The sequence below is a fragment of the Chaetodon trifascialis genome, chromosome 8 (genome assembly GCF_039877785.1).
Source record: "Chaetodon trifascialis isolate fChaTrf1 chromosome 8, fChaTrf1.hap1, whole genome shotgun sequence".
In the NCBI taxonomy this organism is placed as follows: Eukaryota; Metazoa; Chordata; class Actinopteri; order Chaetodontiformes; family Chaetodontidae; genus Chaetodon; species Chaetodon trifascialis.
In genome coordinates this window covers 3,135,209-3,151,565 of record NC_092063.1, presented here as the reverse complement: position 1 = coordinate 3,151,565, position 16,357 = coordinate 3,135,209, and the positions used below count along the sequence as shown (strand labels likewise).

The following is a 16,357-nucleotide window of genomic DNA, read 5'->3' as shown; positions in this document are numbered from 1 at the left end:
CGCAGTTCAGGTTAACAAGTCTTCCAATGTGCCCGAGGAAACACAGTCGATTAAACTGTGAAGAGCTGCCTGCAGGCTTCAGCTCACGGACCCTCTGCAGCCTCGACGGTCTCATGAATCCTGCTCGGAAAGGAGGCCTGGGTCTGACCACAGTGACCCATCAGGACAGATCGATGCGAAGACGGCTGCTCTCATCAGGTCCATCGCTGGACCCCCTCAAACAATAACATTTGAGACCCGAACATGAATTAACTGCAACATCGAACTCACATTTCTTCTGAACTGAACCCTCATCAGTCAGCTTTCTTTCTTTCTGCCTGCAACTAGAGGTCTGACTGCTCAATTACAAAAACACTCCACAGTAGGATTAGTGAACATGTGATAGGGTCTTGTCCAAAACCAGCAATGTTGGTCGGGGGTCTGTGTCGAGGGAGTGTTGGATTATGTCGCAGTGACCTCTGCAGTCCACTCTGACGCCTCTGTTCCTCAAGGAAAGTGCAAAAGTGACTTTACATTTATGTGTAAACATGCAAAAAGTCCACACAAAATCTCATGGAAAAAGGAGAAAATGATGCGCAGTCTGTCGTAAGAAGCCAAAAACGATGCTGCAAACGGAGAGTCTGAATATCTTCATCCTGAAACTTATTGTACTGGACGGCAAAATCAAAGAACGACAGCTCAGATTGAACAAACACACAGTGTGATCACAGTCTTTAGCTACACACACAAACAAAACAAAGCATTAATTTAGGAGGAGGAAGGAAGCACTGCACGCCTCTGATGGCTGCTTTTCTTCTTTTTGCTCCTCCCGTTTACCTGCAGCGTCCACACCTGCCCTGCATCAGCCCTGTTAGTGCTGCCCTGTTCTGTGTTTCCCCCGGCCAATCAGCTCCTTTCAGTCACCTCACCTGAGTGTCTCCACCTGCTCCTCATCCCCTCATCAGTTCAGTTTGTAGTATCATTCCTTTGTTTGCAGCATTGTGAGATTTTTTTGCTTTTTCTTCGCCACATTCACAGATGTTAAGTGATGCTGTGCACACAAAAGATCAGGTTCAGCTCCGACCATGTTCTGTTTACCCCAAAGCTACTACTAAAAACCTGAACGTGATGATATGATAGCATGTGAAACACATGCTGGAGTTCTGCCTCAAAGAAACCAGCATGTCTGAAAAAGTGAGGAAGCACGACTACAACAAAGTTAATTAAACTTTCAGCATCAGGCAAGAATACTTAAATATACTTTTCCTAAATATACCTCAAAAGATTAAGTATAAATATACTTTTCTGTATATTTGTATGAGCCAAGTACACTTGAAAATAAAATGTGAGGCGGCTGTGGCTCAGGAGGGAGGGGTCATCCACCGATCAGGAGGTCGGTGGTTCGATCCCTGGCCTCGGCAGTCCATATGCAGAAGTATCCTTGGGCAAGATACCAAAACTGCCCCTGATGCTGCGCCATCGGTGTGTAAATTCATATGTACGTTGCTTTGGATAAAAGCGTCTGCCAAATGGCTAATCGTAAATAATTTTGTTAATGTATCTCAGATAAATATAGAAAAAGTAAACTGAAAGTATTCTCTTATTTTCTGTCAGTAAAGTATACTGAACATTTACTTCCTGCACCTTGGTAGTGTGACTGTGACCGTGTTAGCATGCTGATGTTAGCATTTAGCTGAAAGCACAGCCTCCCTGCACGGCTGCAGCCCGCTGGCCTCGCTGTACCTGCAGGAAATTAAATCCTGAGAGGTCATTTACTTTGCAGGTCAGAGTCTCAGGTAAACCCGAGGTGTTTTTTATTACTTTAAATGTTTTAATCCAGTCTTGAACAGCATGCCGAGGGTCAGGGACTGCTGTTTGTCTCACTCAGATGTGTTTTCGCTGACTGGTTCCTTCCTGTTTCATCAGAGGAGGCAGAATTTGCTGACTGGTACCAATTTGTTGCACCAGAAAACTGAAGACTGAGACAATAGGATTCAGGCAGGATGAGCAGCAAGACAGAAGGAGGGCGCCGCTGAAGGGGTCATTAAGCTGCAAACTGCTGACGATCCAGAGGGGCAGATCCCATTAATCAGTGCGAATCAGAGCCAACACAAATGTTCCTGCGTTGTCTCCGTATGACGCTGACCTCAGCCGTGACCTTAACTGTCCCTCAAGCGAGGACACATGAGGGCTCCGTCACCAGGAGCTGCTCGGCTTTGCTCAGTGGCATCACTTCACCATGAACACATGAATAAAGTCAGCGAAGCCGCACTGCAGCTCGCTTTCAACGAGCGCTGAAATGAAGTGATAATGAGGATGTGTGTGTCCAGGTTAAAGAGCCCCCTTCTTCAGTGGACGTGCCCCGGGCTTCCCCCCTCCTCTACCTCCACTCACCGAGTTCCAGGGCTTCCTGGCATTGTTCTCTGCCATGTGGTGCCTTTTTCACTGTTGGAGGATCATACAGGATAACTCGCTGAAACTCATCACCACAGAGTTAACACAAACTCAAACTAATTGGAAAATGAACCCCTTAAGATCCACATGTTTTGATGTTGTCCATATATTCCAGCTTTGAGGGAGAAGGTGGGATGTTTAGTGTGAAGGATATTGAGTTTTAGTTTCTTTCGAGGCCTTCAGAGGTTTGATTTCTCTCTGTGAGCCTCAGAGGCGAGAGCGGGTTCATCTCTGGATGAAGTGTTTTTGTGTGAGGTCTCCTCCTGTCGGAACAGATGTTCTTGGAAACACCTTTCTGTCATCCAGCTTTAATTATCACACATTTCCTTTCGCTGTGTGGCCACGCTGAGGATGTCCTGTTAGATAGAACTGTGTGTGTGTGTGTGTGTGTGTGTGTGTGTGTGTGTGTGTGTGTGTGTGTGTGTGTGTGTGTGTGTGTGTGTGTGTGTGTGTGTGTGTGTGTGTGTGTGTGTTAATGAGGAATGGGAGGGTAGAAACTCCTGGCTCCTCGATCGCTCAGATAGTCCTCCACATCAGAGCTGGAAGGAGTCGTCTGCAGGCTTCACGCAGAAAACTCTCCAGAAGAAACGAGGCCTCGGGAGGGACCTGCCCTCTTCATCCCCAGCACGCTCATCATCACAACAAGGTACGGTCGAGTCCACTTCTATCTTTTTTGGGAATGCTGCAAACTGTTTCCACCTTACATTTGCATTTAAAAAGGGAACTCCACTGATTTTAAACTTTAAAGTCTGTATGAGGAGTAGTACTACGTGTATGAATAAAGCTGTAAAGTCTTTTGTGGCTCCAGAGGGAGCTGCACGACTCTGACGAAGTCACAGGGAGTTTACTGAAGCTCTGCAGCTCCTCATCTCTGCTGCAGCCCAGAGACTCCAGCATTATTAGCCGCTACTAATACAAGACACCTGAAAGTCCAACCAAACTTCCAGTATTTGAGTTGCATTGTGGGTAATGTAGGCTCCAGGTTTTGAAGAAGATGAAGAACATGTGCAATAGAAGAGATGACATCAATGATTCAGCTGCAGTTTCTTTTTAAACTGTCCATCATGAGTCCTGCAGTGTTGTAGGAGTGTGATGCTAAATCAGTGGAGTCCTCTTTCAGTTCTAAACCAATCCAAGCATGCACTGACATCACCCCGAAGTGAGACACTTTACTCTCTGAGCTGCATGTTGCAGGTTGTGAAAATGAATTTCTAATGAGCTGTTGTGGTTTTAGTATCCATCTCAACCCATTTCAACCCAGCACGCCTGCCACCCTCCTCCTCCTCCTCCTCCTGTGTTTGTGTTATGTAACGTCTGAAAAATAATCTGATTAACCACAAAGTAAATCTGAACTCTTACCAGATATGAAACACTTTCCCTCTGCTTTTCACTCCAGACCATGAGCGCTCACGGGCACAACCACTCATTAGACTACTTCAACGGCACGCCATGGTTCATCTATGAGTGCACCATCGAGCTGGATACGGACTATCGCCGCATCGCCCTCTTCCTGCTCTACCTCTTCATCTTCATGGTGGGCCTGCTGGAGAACTCGCTGGTCGTCTGGGTCAACTGGCGCCGATGCCACTCGGCCAGCGGCGTTCTCTTCTGCATCATCAACGTGAGCCTGTCGGACCTGATGGTGATCGTGATTCTGCCGTTCTTCATGATGGAGGTGACCATGGACAAGGTTTGGCTGTGGGGCCGCTTCCTCTGCAAGGTCACCAACCTCATCTACGTGGTCAACTTCTACAGCAGCTCCTTCTTCCTGGCCTTCATGACCCTGGAGCGCTACCTGTCCCTGAGCAGACCCTCTTTTCCGGCCTTCTTCCCTGCGGTGGGCCGGCGCCGCTGGGTGCTCTGCGGAGGCCTGTGGGCGTTCTCCTTGTTCCTGGCTCTCATGGAGAACGTCCACGTGGACCTCCTAGAGTGGGACGAGCCAGGCTGTTACATGATGCCCGAATACAGCTACACCGCATGGTTCGTCTCCGTGGCCTTCCTCTGCCTGCTCTTCCAGTTCCTGTTCCCCGCTGCCGTCATCATCACCTGCAACGTGCTGATCGCTCGTGCAGTTAAAGCAAACCCGGACGTGCAGAGCCGGCGGGACGTGTGGCTTGTGCACGTGTACTCCCTGGTGTTTGTGGTCTGCTGGCTGCCCTACCACGTGGTCTTACTCCTGATGATCATAGATGACCTCGAGCCCTTCCTCTTCAGCTGCAACATGGTGGAAGTCCTCTACTTCTCCTTCAGCGTGGTGCAGAGCTTCTCTCTTTTCCACTGCGTCGCCAACCCCATCCTCTACAACTTCCTCAGCAAGAGCTTCCGCAACAACCTGATCAACGCTGTGGTGGACTACCTACCCAGAGAGCGAACTGAGGACCTGGTGGGAGTGGGGACCCAGCCCAGTGCTCCCAACGGAGGCAGCAGAGACCCGGGGAAGCAACGCAAGCTGAGCAACGCCAGCACCAGCCAGTCTGACGTCTGCTCGTAAGGAAGAAACCGAGACGAGCAGAGAGTTCGACAGATCCGACAGAACTGAATCCAGTCTCGGTGCCTCAGAACACCAGAGGCACAGATTGTTCAACGTCTCGTATCACAGACTCGTTGCGCTGATTGTTACGGAGCAGATGGGCTCTCCGACACCTTCCTCTGATAACCCACTTCCTGTTTTTTATCATGTATCTGATCAGTTTGAAATAGGAAAGCAGGAAAAGCGTTTGATGTTTTTTTTTTCCTCAAAGCTGCTTGGCTCCCACAGGAACTCATGGCAACCTCTAAAATCTCAGCGCCAAACCAGGAATGTGTGTAAACAACTCTGTCCAGCGCCAGATAAGAGTGATCCTCATAACCACACAAACATCCTGCAAATATGAAAATGTAACTGAACAGATGAGTGCTTTCCTATCATGACAAACCTAACAGATAGTTCACATTACTCAACGCTTTTTTATCTGTTTCTGGACGCTGCTGTAGGATCCCTGCCCTGTAACATGGTCACCTGTTAAAAACGCAATAAAACTCCATCAAACACTGTGTGTATCCACTGAAGCTGAGCAATGAAAAGGCTTTGGGACGTGCATGTTTGGAAGCTTCATGTGTTTATTTCACTGAGACACTTTGCTGCTCTTTGTTATCTCCTCGCAGTTGCTGTTGATCTTCTTCACAGTTACTTCCATCTGGAATGTGTCACGTTCAACAGTTGAAACGATAAGAGGGCAGAAAAAAAGGAAAAGTGGGTGTAAGTCCACAGATGGCACAATAACAGGAAGAGACGGGGCTTTGAAGGGCAAAGGTCACAAGCCCCTGGAAGCAGGAGGTTCACAATACGACACACAATTCTGCAAGTTCATCACTGAAATTCTGATGATGGATGGATTTTGTGGTGCGGGACGCTTTTAAAGGTCACCCGAGGCAGATTAGAAAAGTCATTGAGGGGTGATAACAGTCTTCCTGGAGGCATTTATTATTTATTCTTTTCAAAAAACAACGTTTAAAGAAGGCCAACATTCATTGATAGCTTTAGAAACAGATAATGAAATGTATAAAGGCATAAAGATAATAAATAGTTGCACTGTCGCCATAAATATGAGGTAAGACACGTATGTTACACTGAAATGTGATGAAATGGGCGATTAAATGTTTTTTACAGCACGACATGCTTCAAGTGGACACAGCATGTGACCAGATCCTTCGTGAAGACGCCTCGTCCTCACGCGTCTGTGGAGTTAAAAATGAAACTTTAAAAGACACATAAAAAAACGCGTGCGCGAAAATACTGACTGCAAATATAGGAAAATAATTTCTATGCTACAATGAGGTGCTACTTCAATAACAGTGTAATTATCAATCACTGACAGAGAAACCTATCCTGATATTGACGTCATAAAGATACAGACTCAGAGCAGAGGACGCAGCAGAGCGCCGACGTCCGTCTGTCCCTGACACACAACAGGAGACACACTGCCACCAAGTGGCTTCTTTTCGTCTTAGTTCACAGATCAACCTGAACCGGTCGACTTAGTGAAGATTTGCTGCTTTTCTCTGTTTTGTGTCATTTTAAAGTGAATATCTTTGGGTTTTGGACTGTTGGCGGAACAAAATTTGAAGACTCGGGGCATTTTTTCATATAAACAACTGATTAAACCAAACGATAAAAAAATAATCAATGATGAAAATAACCATCAGTTGTAGCCCTGGTCTGTTCTATGCAGTATGTGGTCCACGACAACCAGAGAGAGGGGAGGGGGGGCGGGGAGGGAAACGCCGGCCAACAGGCCATCAGGTGTCCACGGCGGGCAGCGGCTCTTTAGAGTGATCGTTGTACGTGAAAAAAATTTTTTTTGTCCATTTCCCATGGACGCCCGCCACCCCGGCACCCCCGTCCTGGCCTGAGCTCCCATTGGTCAACCCCTTAAGATCCACATGTTTTGATGTTGTCCATATATTCCAGCTTTGAGGGAGAAGGTGGGATGTTTAGTGTGAAGGATATTGAGTTTTAGTTTCTTTCGAGGCCTTCAGAGGTTTGATTTCTCTCTGTGAGCCTCAGAGGCGAGAGCGGGTTCAGCTCTGGATGAAGTGTTTTTGTGTGAGGTCTCCTCCTGTCGGAACAGATGTTCTTGGAAACACCTTTCTGTCATCCAGCTTCAGTTATCACACATTTCCTTTCGCTGTGTGGCCACGCTGAGGATGTCCTGTTAGATAGAAGTGTGCGTGCGTGTGTGTGTGTGTGTGTGTGTGTGTGTGTGTGTGTGTGTGTGTGTGTGTGTGTGTGTTAATGAGGAATGGGAGGGTAGAAACTCCTGGCTCCTCGATCGCTCAGATAGTCCTCCACATCAGAGCTGGAAGGAGTCGTCTGCAGGCTTCACGCAGAAAACTCTCCAGAAGAAACGAGGCCTCGGGAGGGACCTGCCCTCTTCATCCCCAGCACGCTCATCATCACAACAAGGTACGGTAAGGTCTTTTTTGGGAATGCCGCAAACTGTTTCCACCTTACATTTGCATTTAAAAAGGGAACTCCACTGATTTTAAACTTTAAAGTCTGTATGAGGAGTAGTACTACGTGTATGAATAAAGCTGTAAAGTCTTTTGTGGCTCCAGAGGGAGCTGCACGACTCTGACGAAGTCACAGGGAGTTTACTGAAGCTCTGCAGCTCCTCATCTCTGCTGCAGCCCAGAGACTCCAGCATTATTAGCCGCTACTGGTACAAGACACCTGAAAGTCCAACCAAACTTCCAGTATTTGAGTTGCATTGTGGGTAATGTAGGCTCCAGGTTTTGAAGAAGATGAAGAACATGTGCAATAGAAGAGATGACATCAATGATTCAGCTGCAGTTTCTTTTTAAACTGTCCATCATGAGTCCTGCAGTGTTGTAGGAGTGTGATGCTAAATCAGTGGAGTCCTCTTTCAGTTCTAAACCAATCCAAGCATGCACTGACATCACCCCGAAGTGAGACACTTTACTCTCTGAGCTGCATGTTGCAGGTTGTGAAAATGAATTTCTAATGAGCTGTTGTGGTTTTAGTATCCATCTCAACCCATTTCAACCCAGCACGCCTGCCACCCTCCTCCTCCTCCTCCTCCTGTGTTTGTGTTATGTAACGTCTGAAAAATAATCTGATTAACCACAAAGTAAATCTGAACTCTTACCAGATATGAAACACTTTCCCTCTGCTTTTCACTCCAGACCATGAGCGCTCACGGGCACAACCACTCATTAGACTACTTCAACGGCACGCCATGGTTCATCTATGAGTGCACCATCGAGCTGGATACGGACTATCGCCGCATCGCCCTCTTCCTGCTCTACCTCTTCATCTTCATGGTGGGCCTGCTGGAGAACTCGCTGGTCGTCTGGGTCAACTGGCGCCGATGCCACTCGGCCAGCGGCGTTCTCTTCTGCATCATCAACGTGAACCTGTCGGACCTGATGGTGATCGTGATTCTGCCGTTCTTCATGATGGAGGTGATCATGGACCATGTTTGGCTGTGGGGCCGCTTCCTCTGCAAGGTCACCAACCTCATCTACCTGGTCAACATCTACAGCAGCTCCTTCTTCCTGGCCTTCATGACCCTGGAGCGCTACCTGTCCCTGAGCAGACCCTCGTTTCCGGCCTTCTTCCCTGCGGTGGGCCGGCGCCGCTGGGTGCTCTGCGGAAGCCTGTGGGCGTTCTCCTTGTTCCTGGCTCTGATGGAGAACGTCCACGTGGACCTCCTAGAGTGGGACGAGCCAGGCTGTTACATGATGCCCGAGTACAACCTCGCTGAATGGTTCGCCACAGTGGCCTTCCTCTGCCTGCTCTTCCAGTTCCTGTTCCCCGCTGCCGTCATCATCACCTGCAACGTGCTGATCGCTCGTGCAGTTAAAGCAAACCCGGACGTGCAGAGCCGGCGGGACGTGTGGCTTGTGCACGTCTACTCCCTGGTGTTCGTCATGTGCTGGCTGCCCTACCACATGGTCTTATTCCTGTTGAACATAGATGACCACATGCCCTTCTTCTACAGCTGCAACATGATGGAAGTCCTCTACTTCTCCTTCAGCGTGGTGCAGAGCTTCTCTCTTTTCCACTGCGTCGCCAACCCCATCCTCTACAACTTCCTCAGCAAGAGCTTCCGCAACAACCTGATCAACGCTGTGGTGGACTACCTACCCAGAGAGCGAACTGAGGACCTGGTGGGAGTGGGGACCCAGCCCAGTGCTCCCAACGGAGGCAGCAGAGACCCGGGGAAGCAACGCAAGCTGAGCAACGCCAGCACCAGCCAGTCTGACGTCTGCTCGTAAGGAAGAAACCGAGACGAGCGGAGAGTTCGACAGATCCGACAGAACTGAATCCAGTCTCGGTGCCTCAGAACACCAGAGGCACAGATTGTTCAACGTCTCGTATCACAGACTCGTTGCGCTGATTGTTACGGAGCAGATGGGCTCTCCGACACCTTCCTCTGATAACCCACTTCCTGTTTTTTATCATGTATCTGATCAGTTTGAAACAGGAAAGCAGGAAAAGCGTTTGATGTTTTTTTTTCCTCAAAGCTGCTTGGCTCCCACAGGAACTCATGGCAACCTCTAAAATCTCAGCGCCAAACCAGGAATGTGTGTAAACAACTCTGTCCAGCGCCAGATAAGAGCGATCCTCATAACCACACAAACATCCTGCAAATATGAAAATGTAACTGAACAGATGAGTGCTTTCCTATCATGACAAACCTAACAGATAGTTCACATTACTCAACGCTTTTTTATCTGTTTCTGGACGCTGCTGTAGGATCCCTGCCCTGTAACATGGTCACCTGTTAAAAACGCAATAAAACTCCATCAAACACTGTGTGTATCCACTGAAGCTGAGCAATGAAAAGGCTTTGGGACGTGCATGTTTGGAAGCTTCATGTGTTTATTTCACTGAGACACTTTGCTGCTCTTTGTTATCTCCTCGCAGTTGCTGTTGATCTTCTTCACAGTTACTTCCATCTGGAATGTGTCACGTTCAACAGTTGAAACGATAAGAGGGCAGAAAAAAAGGAAAAGTGGGTGTAAGTCCACAGATGGCACAATAACAGGAAGAGACGGGGCTTTGAAGGGCAAAGGTCACAAGCCCCTGGAAGCAGGAGGTTCACAATACGACACACAATTCTGCAAGTTCATCACTGAAATTCTGATGATGGATGGATTTTGTGGTGCGGGACGCTTTTAAAGGTCACCCGAGGCAGATTAGAAAAGTCATTGAGGGGTGATAACAGTCTTCCTGGAGGCATTTATTATTTATTCTTTTCAAAAAACAACGTTTAAAGAAGGCCAACATTCATTGATAGCTTTAGAAACAGATAATGAAATGTATAAAGGCATAAAGATAATAAATAGTTGCACTGTCGCCATAAATATGAGGTAAGACACGTATGTTACACTGAAATGTGATGAAATGGGCGATTAAATGTTTTTTACAGCACGACATGCTTCAAGTGGACACAGCATGTGACCAGATCCTTCGTGAAGACGCCTCGTCCTCACGCGTCTGTGGAGTTAAAAATGAAACTTTAAAAGACACATAAAAAAACGCGTGCGCGAAAATACTGACTGCAAATATAGGAAAATAATTTCTATGCTACAATGAGGTGCTACTTCAATAACAGTGTAATTATCAATCACTGACAGAGAAACCTATCCTGATATTGACGTCATAAAGATACAGACTCAGAGCAGAGGACGCAGCAGAGCGCCGACGTCCGTCTGTCCCTGACACACAACAGGAGACACACTGCCACCAAGTGGCTTCTTTTCGTCTTAGTTCACAGATCAACCTGAACCGGTCGACTCAGCGAACAGCATCTGACAGGTAACATGTCCACTACATTCTAAACGTCTAAGTCTAAGACAGAGCCGGCACCGTTCATCGATTAGTAGACTGACAGAAGAAAAATCCTCAATAACTCTGCTCGTGGATTTAATGCCAACAGTCTCTTGTTCCAGCTCCTTAGATGAGAAGATTTGCTGCTTTTCTCTGTTTTGTGTCATTTTAAAGTGAATATCTTTGGGTTTTGGACTGTTGGCGGAACAAAATTTGAAGACGTCACCTCAGACTCCAGGCATTTTTTCACATAAACAACCGATTAAACCAAACGATAAAAAAATAATCGATAATGAAAATAACCATCAGTTGCAGCCCTGGTCTGTTCTATGCAGTATGTGGTCCACGACAACCAGAGAGAGGGGAGGGGGGGGCGGGGAGGGAAACGCCGGCCAACAGGCCATCAGGTGTCCACGGCGGGCAGCGGCTCTTTAGAGTGATCGTTGTACATGAAGGTCTGCTCGATGTTGAAGTCCGGGGGCAGGTGGTCTTTGTGGAGCTCCATGTGTGACGACACCAGCTTCAGCGTGGAGAAGTAAAGGCCGCAGACGGTGCAGCGGTACATGAGGGCGCCGGCGTGCGTCTTCAGGTGGCAGATCATGGTGGAGCGGCCTCTGAAGAAGCGCAGGCAGACCTTGCACTGATAGGGCTTCTCCCCGGTGTGGATGCGGAGGTGATAGGTGAACTCCCCCGAGTGGGCGAAACGTTTGCCGCAGTAGCGGCAGCGGTACCATTTCCCACGGACACCCGCCACCCCGGCGCCCCCGTCCTGGCCTGAGCTACCGTTGGTCAGGACCCCGGAGGACAGGCTGTGCACGGACCCTTGAAAAAACTTATCCGGTATGCTGAAGCCCACCCCCAGCCCCAATCCCATGTTGCTCATTTTAACGAGGCCGCCGACTTCCCGCGGAGAGGAGGAGGAGCAGGAAGACGGAGGGCACTCCAGAGACTGGTCAGCTTTACGTTTGCCCAGCCAGCCATGGCCCCCGATGCCTCCACCGGTCCCCAGGGACTCGCTGGTGTGCAGGCTGAGGTGGTACTGAAAGGCGGAAGAGGAGCGGAAAGTCTGCGGGCACAGGAAGCAATGCAACTCCTCCGCTCCTGCCACACCACCTCCCCCAGCTCCATCTGCCACGACTCTGAGGGCCCTCAGCTCCCTCTCCTTTGCTGCCGCCTCCTCGGCGTGCGCGGTCATGTGCCTGTCCAGCAGGGGGCGCTCGACGAAGCAGCGCCCGCAGTGCGGGCAGCTGAAGACGGGCAAGGAGAGGTGGGCGAGGGCGTGCCACAGCAGCGAGCAGAGGGAGAGCTGAGGGAGGTGACACACGCCGCAGCTCAGGCTCTGAGGACACACGTGGCTCAGCAGGTGGTCTTTGACGGTCTGTGGAGGAGGTCAGACACAGAAAACAAACGTGAGAGTCTGACGAGAGCAGCGGGGCGAACAGCTGGTTAAAGAGTAATCCGGTTTTCTGATGTTAATCATACAAACCGCAGACGCCTCAACACACTGCAGGTTTGCTTTTGAAATCAGGTGTTTCACTTTTATCTGGTTCTTATGTGATTCCAAGAATAGAGCCACCGCTCTTAAACGACAATGGATCTAATGTCAGCTTTCACCACAGTGTCTGTATATGTGCACATACAAGGAGTCTGACTCAGTTTAAACACTGTACTCGATGTAAAAACACATAGAGCTCAGAGAGGACAAAACAGATTCTTGTATTTTGATTGTCCCAAATAAATTATTAGTAGTAGTAGTGGTATTACTCCATAGTAAGTGACTGATGTCTTAGATTGACTTGAGGTTTTTTTTCCATACCCTGCACCCACACGCACCAACCTGGAAGTCCTTGCTGAGGGTTTTGGTGCACACTGCACACTGCAGCTCGGCGCTCAGGCCCTGGCTGCTGTTGGTCAGCGCCCCCTGTGGTATCGTGTAGCTGGAGGCTGTCTGGCGGTGGTGGCGCAGCAGTTTGTTCTGGCTGCAGAACTGCGAGTGACACATGTCGCAGGTGAAGAGCTGCACCCCGACGTGGGAGAGGCAGTGGGCGACGCCGGCGACGCGGTCTGGAAACGAGGCCCCGCACAGCCTGCAAAGCCCGAGCTCCGTCAGGTGGGTCTCGGCGTGTCGCCTGATGGCGGCCGGGTCTGCTGGGAGAGGCACTGCGCAGGCTTTACATGACGCCATGTTCCCCGTCACCTGGAGGAGTGAAGAACATGATTCCTGTTCTGTGGACTCACATTTACCTAAAATTATTTACTGTTTATATGTTGTGTCTCTAATACAAACATTACCTGGCTGCTTGAGTTCCCTCCTTCTCCATTCTCCACACACACAAGGTCGTCTTCATCATCCTCCTCATCTCCCTCCTCCATGAAGTTCTCATCGTCGCTCAGCTCGATGATCTCTCCTGCCAGCTGCCTCCACTGCTCCTCCTCTGTTCCCTCTATTGCTCCATTCCCCTGCAGGGCCTCCCTCTCCACCTCGTTCTCCCCCTCCTCCACCTCTCCAAACATCAGCCTGCCGTCCCTCTGGACGTCCACCATGCCACCCTCCACCGACCCCACCTGCAGGCCGCCCAGAGGTTCTCCTGAGGCCTCGCCTCCGAGCTGAGCCGAGGAGTCCGGGAAGGAGCAGGAGTCTGACGGAGCGACGGCGCTGCTCTGAGGCAGAGAGCTTCCTGCGCTCTCAGAAACCATTCGTCTGTCCCTGCAACCATCCTCACAGCTGCCTTCTGCCTCCTCTTCTTCCAGCCCTTGCTCAGTCTTCAGCTGGAGCACTGGCCCCAGAGGCAGCACGCTATCACACTGACTGGAATGGCTGCTGGTTAGAAGACTGTGTCCTCCTGCTGGTTGATGATCTACTGCCATCTGCCCGTAGCCGATGTGAGACTGGACGTCCTCTGCTTTCAGGTCCAGAGACAGAGACCCGGCGTGAGATTCGCTGCCGGCCCTGGCCATCCTGGCTTGGAAGAGAGGCGAGGGAGCGGCAGCAGGGGTCGGGGCGGCGGACGAAGACAGAGACGAGCAGGAGGCGGCGGAGGAGCACACAGACGACGCCGACGCAGAAGCTGCATTAACAGCAACCGATGAGGACGCGGCGGCAGCAACCATGCTGGAGTCCAGGCTGAGGTCTCCAGAGCTGCCTGCTTTACAGTTTGCAGACACAGAAGCCTGCAGGTCAGGGAAGGTGGCGTGACACGCCCTCACCAGCTCACGAACGCCCAGCCTCTCAGCCAGCTCATACAGCACCCCAACATCTATGAGATCGGTGAAGATCTCCCCCGTGTAGACGAACGTCAGCACCTTCTCAAAGTTGGCCGGGGAGATGAACTCCAGAGAGAAGGCGGTGGTGGACGAGGCCGGAGCCCGGGCGAACAGGTTGCGGAAGTACGTCCCGGCGCAGGCCAGCACCGCGCGGTGCGCTGCGAATGTGCGGTTGCCGACTTGCAGGATCACGTCACAGTATCGACGTGACTGTCGGCAGCGGTTGAGCTCAGTGAGAAGACTGGCAGCGTGGCCGGGACCCTGCAGCCGGATCCTCATCCCTGCTGCTGCAGCTCCTGGTGCGCTACGGTCCAACTGCAGGAGCAGAGAAGACAGTCAGAGCGACAGAGGAGGAACAGGTGCACTACACGCTGTCACAGGATAATTCTTTCTTTTCATCTGTTTCTTATTGTCTGTAAAACATCAGATAGTATTAAATGCCCATCATGTCAAGTTTTCAGCAATCCAACAATCCCAAACATTCAGTTTACAATGACATCACCAAGCGTCTGTGGTCCCATGCAGTCAGTAAACAAATCAGCGCCTGGATGAGTCAAAACGTCCTCCAGGGAAACAGACTGAAAACAGAAAATCATATTTCTGGATCCACATAAGAATGACTTAAAGTCTCTGAGATGCCAGAATCACCTTATTTGCCCTTCATTAACCTTGTTACCATAGCAGCCACTCTGACTTGATGGATGTTTGTCATTCTGGTTTCTGTCTTCAATTACAGGTCCATCACTTGGAATAATCAACAGCTGGTTCATTGACAGTGAAGTTTAAATATCAGGACTTTACTGCAAAACACTTTGGGACAAACGGTCGTTCAAAGAAGCGAATCTGTGCGTTGAATACAGAGAAGTGATGGAGACATAGATGAACTCTGAGCAATGTCACCTCCATCCCACCAGCGCAGACCCAACAAAAGCACTTTTCCAGAGAAGCTCGCACTTCCAGCAGGTTTCTGTTGTTGTTGCTGCCTGTTTTCTGCTCTGACTTTACATTTGAAGTGCAGCACTCCGACCAGAAGCTAACGAAGCTTAGCCAGTTTTTCCAGACAATCCAGACACGTTACGGTAACTCTGCTCACTAACAGCTAAATCAGACAGATTTTACACATTTATTCGTGATCAAAATCACCTCCTTGTTCGAGTGTCCGTGCCGTTTGTCTCACTATCAGGACTCACCCATTGAGAGACGTTTGACGGGGACGAACATTTTTCTATGATGGTTTCAAAGGGACTCCGGTGGACGTCCACGGATTATAAACGCTGTAATTAAAACCCGTTTGATCGCCCGTCGCATGTTGATGACGTATGTCAACAACAAGCGTGCAGCAGGCTCCCCCTAACGTCCGGATGAGTCATTGCAACGAAAAGGCTGAGCCAACGTGCTGTGAAACAACTTAGATTTTCACTTATTTTATTGCTTCTGAACAGAAGAATTGTTTTCTGTTTTCATTGAAAAAGACAAATATTCAGTGATCTGAAATTGTGTTTTAAACACTGTCTGGAGCCTGTTTGTCACTCCAGTCCAAGTTTGACAGTACAGTTGAATCTGGATTCACGCAGGCTGGATGAAGACGAGGTTTGAGATCCCTTTTGATAAATAAAATCAACAAAACTAAAATAGTTTTTAAACAAATTCAAGGATTTTTCTATGAAGTCTGATCCGCTTTCACAACTATATGTAGTGTAATAACACAAAATCAGACAAGAAGTATAATTAAGTGTCCTTAACCTTCCTCACTAAGCCATTTCTATCTGTTTATTTCTGATCAGCTCAATTCACATTACTTTCTTAAAATCTATTGTTTGGCTTTGAAGACATCACAGGAACTCTTCCTCTCAGTTTCACCTCATAAACTGTTATTTTGATCAAAATTTACATTCACATGTCAGACTTAATGCAATAGAATCCAATATTTAAGAGTGATTATTTGTCAAACAATGCATTCCAATACAATCAATACATTTCCATGAAATTTTTATTATATTTATTATCTTTACCATGTCGACCATCTCAGTTAAATGTGTTAGCATGTTAATATTAGCTAATTAGCACTAAACACAAAGTACAGCTGACGGGAAGCTGGTTTAATCATAAACCAGTAAATATTTGACAAATAAACATTTTGAGCAGTAGGTTTCATCTGGTGGGAAACAGGAAGGAAACCGTTCAGTCGACATATTTCAGTCTGGACCAAAATGGCGGCTCGACCAGTTCTGCCTTCCCTTTAGCCACGTTGCTAGCACGGCTAAAAACACGCTGAATTACAGTCACATTATGCATAAATACACAACGACAAAATAAAACACA

At 48.8% G+C, this 16,357-nt stretch overlaps 3 protein-coding genes across 3 annotated transcripts; 2 read left to right on the top strand and 1 right to left on the bottom strand.

Annotated features, from left to right (window-relative positions):
- The first annotated feature begins 2,967 nt into the window (after positions 1-2,967).
- Positions 2,968-5,432, top strand: LOC139335415 (G-protein coupled receptor 182-like). Its single transcript, XM_070969011.1, has 2 exons — positions 2,968-3,079; positions 3,830-5,432. Exon 2 carries the CDS (start codon positions 3,833-3,835, stop codon positions 4,922-4,924), a length of 1,092 nt encoding a protein of 363 aa, XP_070825112.1. The 5' UTR covers positions 2,968-3,079; positions 3,830-3,832; the 3' UTR covers positions 4,925-5,432.
- Positions 5,433-7,266: 1,834 nt separating this feature from the next.
- LOC139335476 (G-protein coupled receptor 182-like) lies at positions 7,267-9,220 on the top strand. The gene is made up of 2 exons (XM_070969097.1): positions 7,267-7,378; positions 8,119-9,220. The coding sequence occupies exon 2, from the start codon at positions 8,122-8,124 to the stop codon at positions 9,211-9,213; it is 1,092 nt and encodes a 363-aa protein (XP_070825198.1). The 5' UTR covers positions 7,267-7,378; positions 8,119-8,121; the 3' UTR covers positions 9,214-9,220.
- A 940-nt stretch (positions 9,221-10,160) lies between these two features.
- LOC139334590 (zinc finger and BTB domain-containing protein 39) lies at positions 10,161-15,336 on the bottom strand. The gene is made up of 4 exons (XM_070967564.1): positions 15,226-15,336; positions 13,064-14,350; positions 12,609-12,968; positions 10,161-12,149 (listed from the first exon to the last, which is right to left on the bottom strand). Exons 2-4 carry the CDS (start codon positions 14,312-14,314, stop codon positions 11,175-11,177), a joined length of 2,586 nt encoding a protein of 861 aa, XP_070823665.1. The 5' UTR covers positions 14,315-14,350; positions 15,226-15,336; the 3' UTR covers positions 10,161-11,174.
- Between the last annotated feature and the right edge of the window lie 1,021 nt (positions 15,337-16,357).

Excerpts from the sequence above, each read along its gene's own strand:
- LOC139334590 (XM_070967564.1), bottom strand. The coding sequence starts at position 14,314 with ATGAGGATCCGGCTGCAGGGTCCCGGCCACGCTGCCAGTCTTCTCACT. Across the intron at positions 12,969-13,063 it reads GAGGGAACTCAAGCAGCCAG|GTGACGGGGAACATGGCGTC; the intron begins GTAATGTTTGTA and ends TCACTCCTCCAG. Across the intron at positions 12,150-12,608 it reads CCCTCAGCAAGGACTTCCAG|ACCGTCAAAGACCACCTGCT; the intron begins GTTGGTGCGTGT and ends CCTCCTCCACAG.
- LOC139335415 (XM_070969011.1), top strand. The coding sequence starts at position 3,833 with ATGAGCGCTCACGGGCACAACCACTCATTAGACTACTTCAACGGCACG.
- LOC139335476 (XM_070969097.1), top strand. The coding sequence starts at position 8,122 with ATGAGCGCTCACGGGCACAACCACTCATTAGACTACTTCAACGGCACG.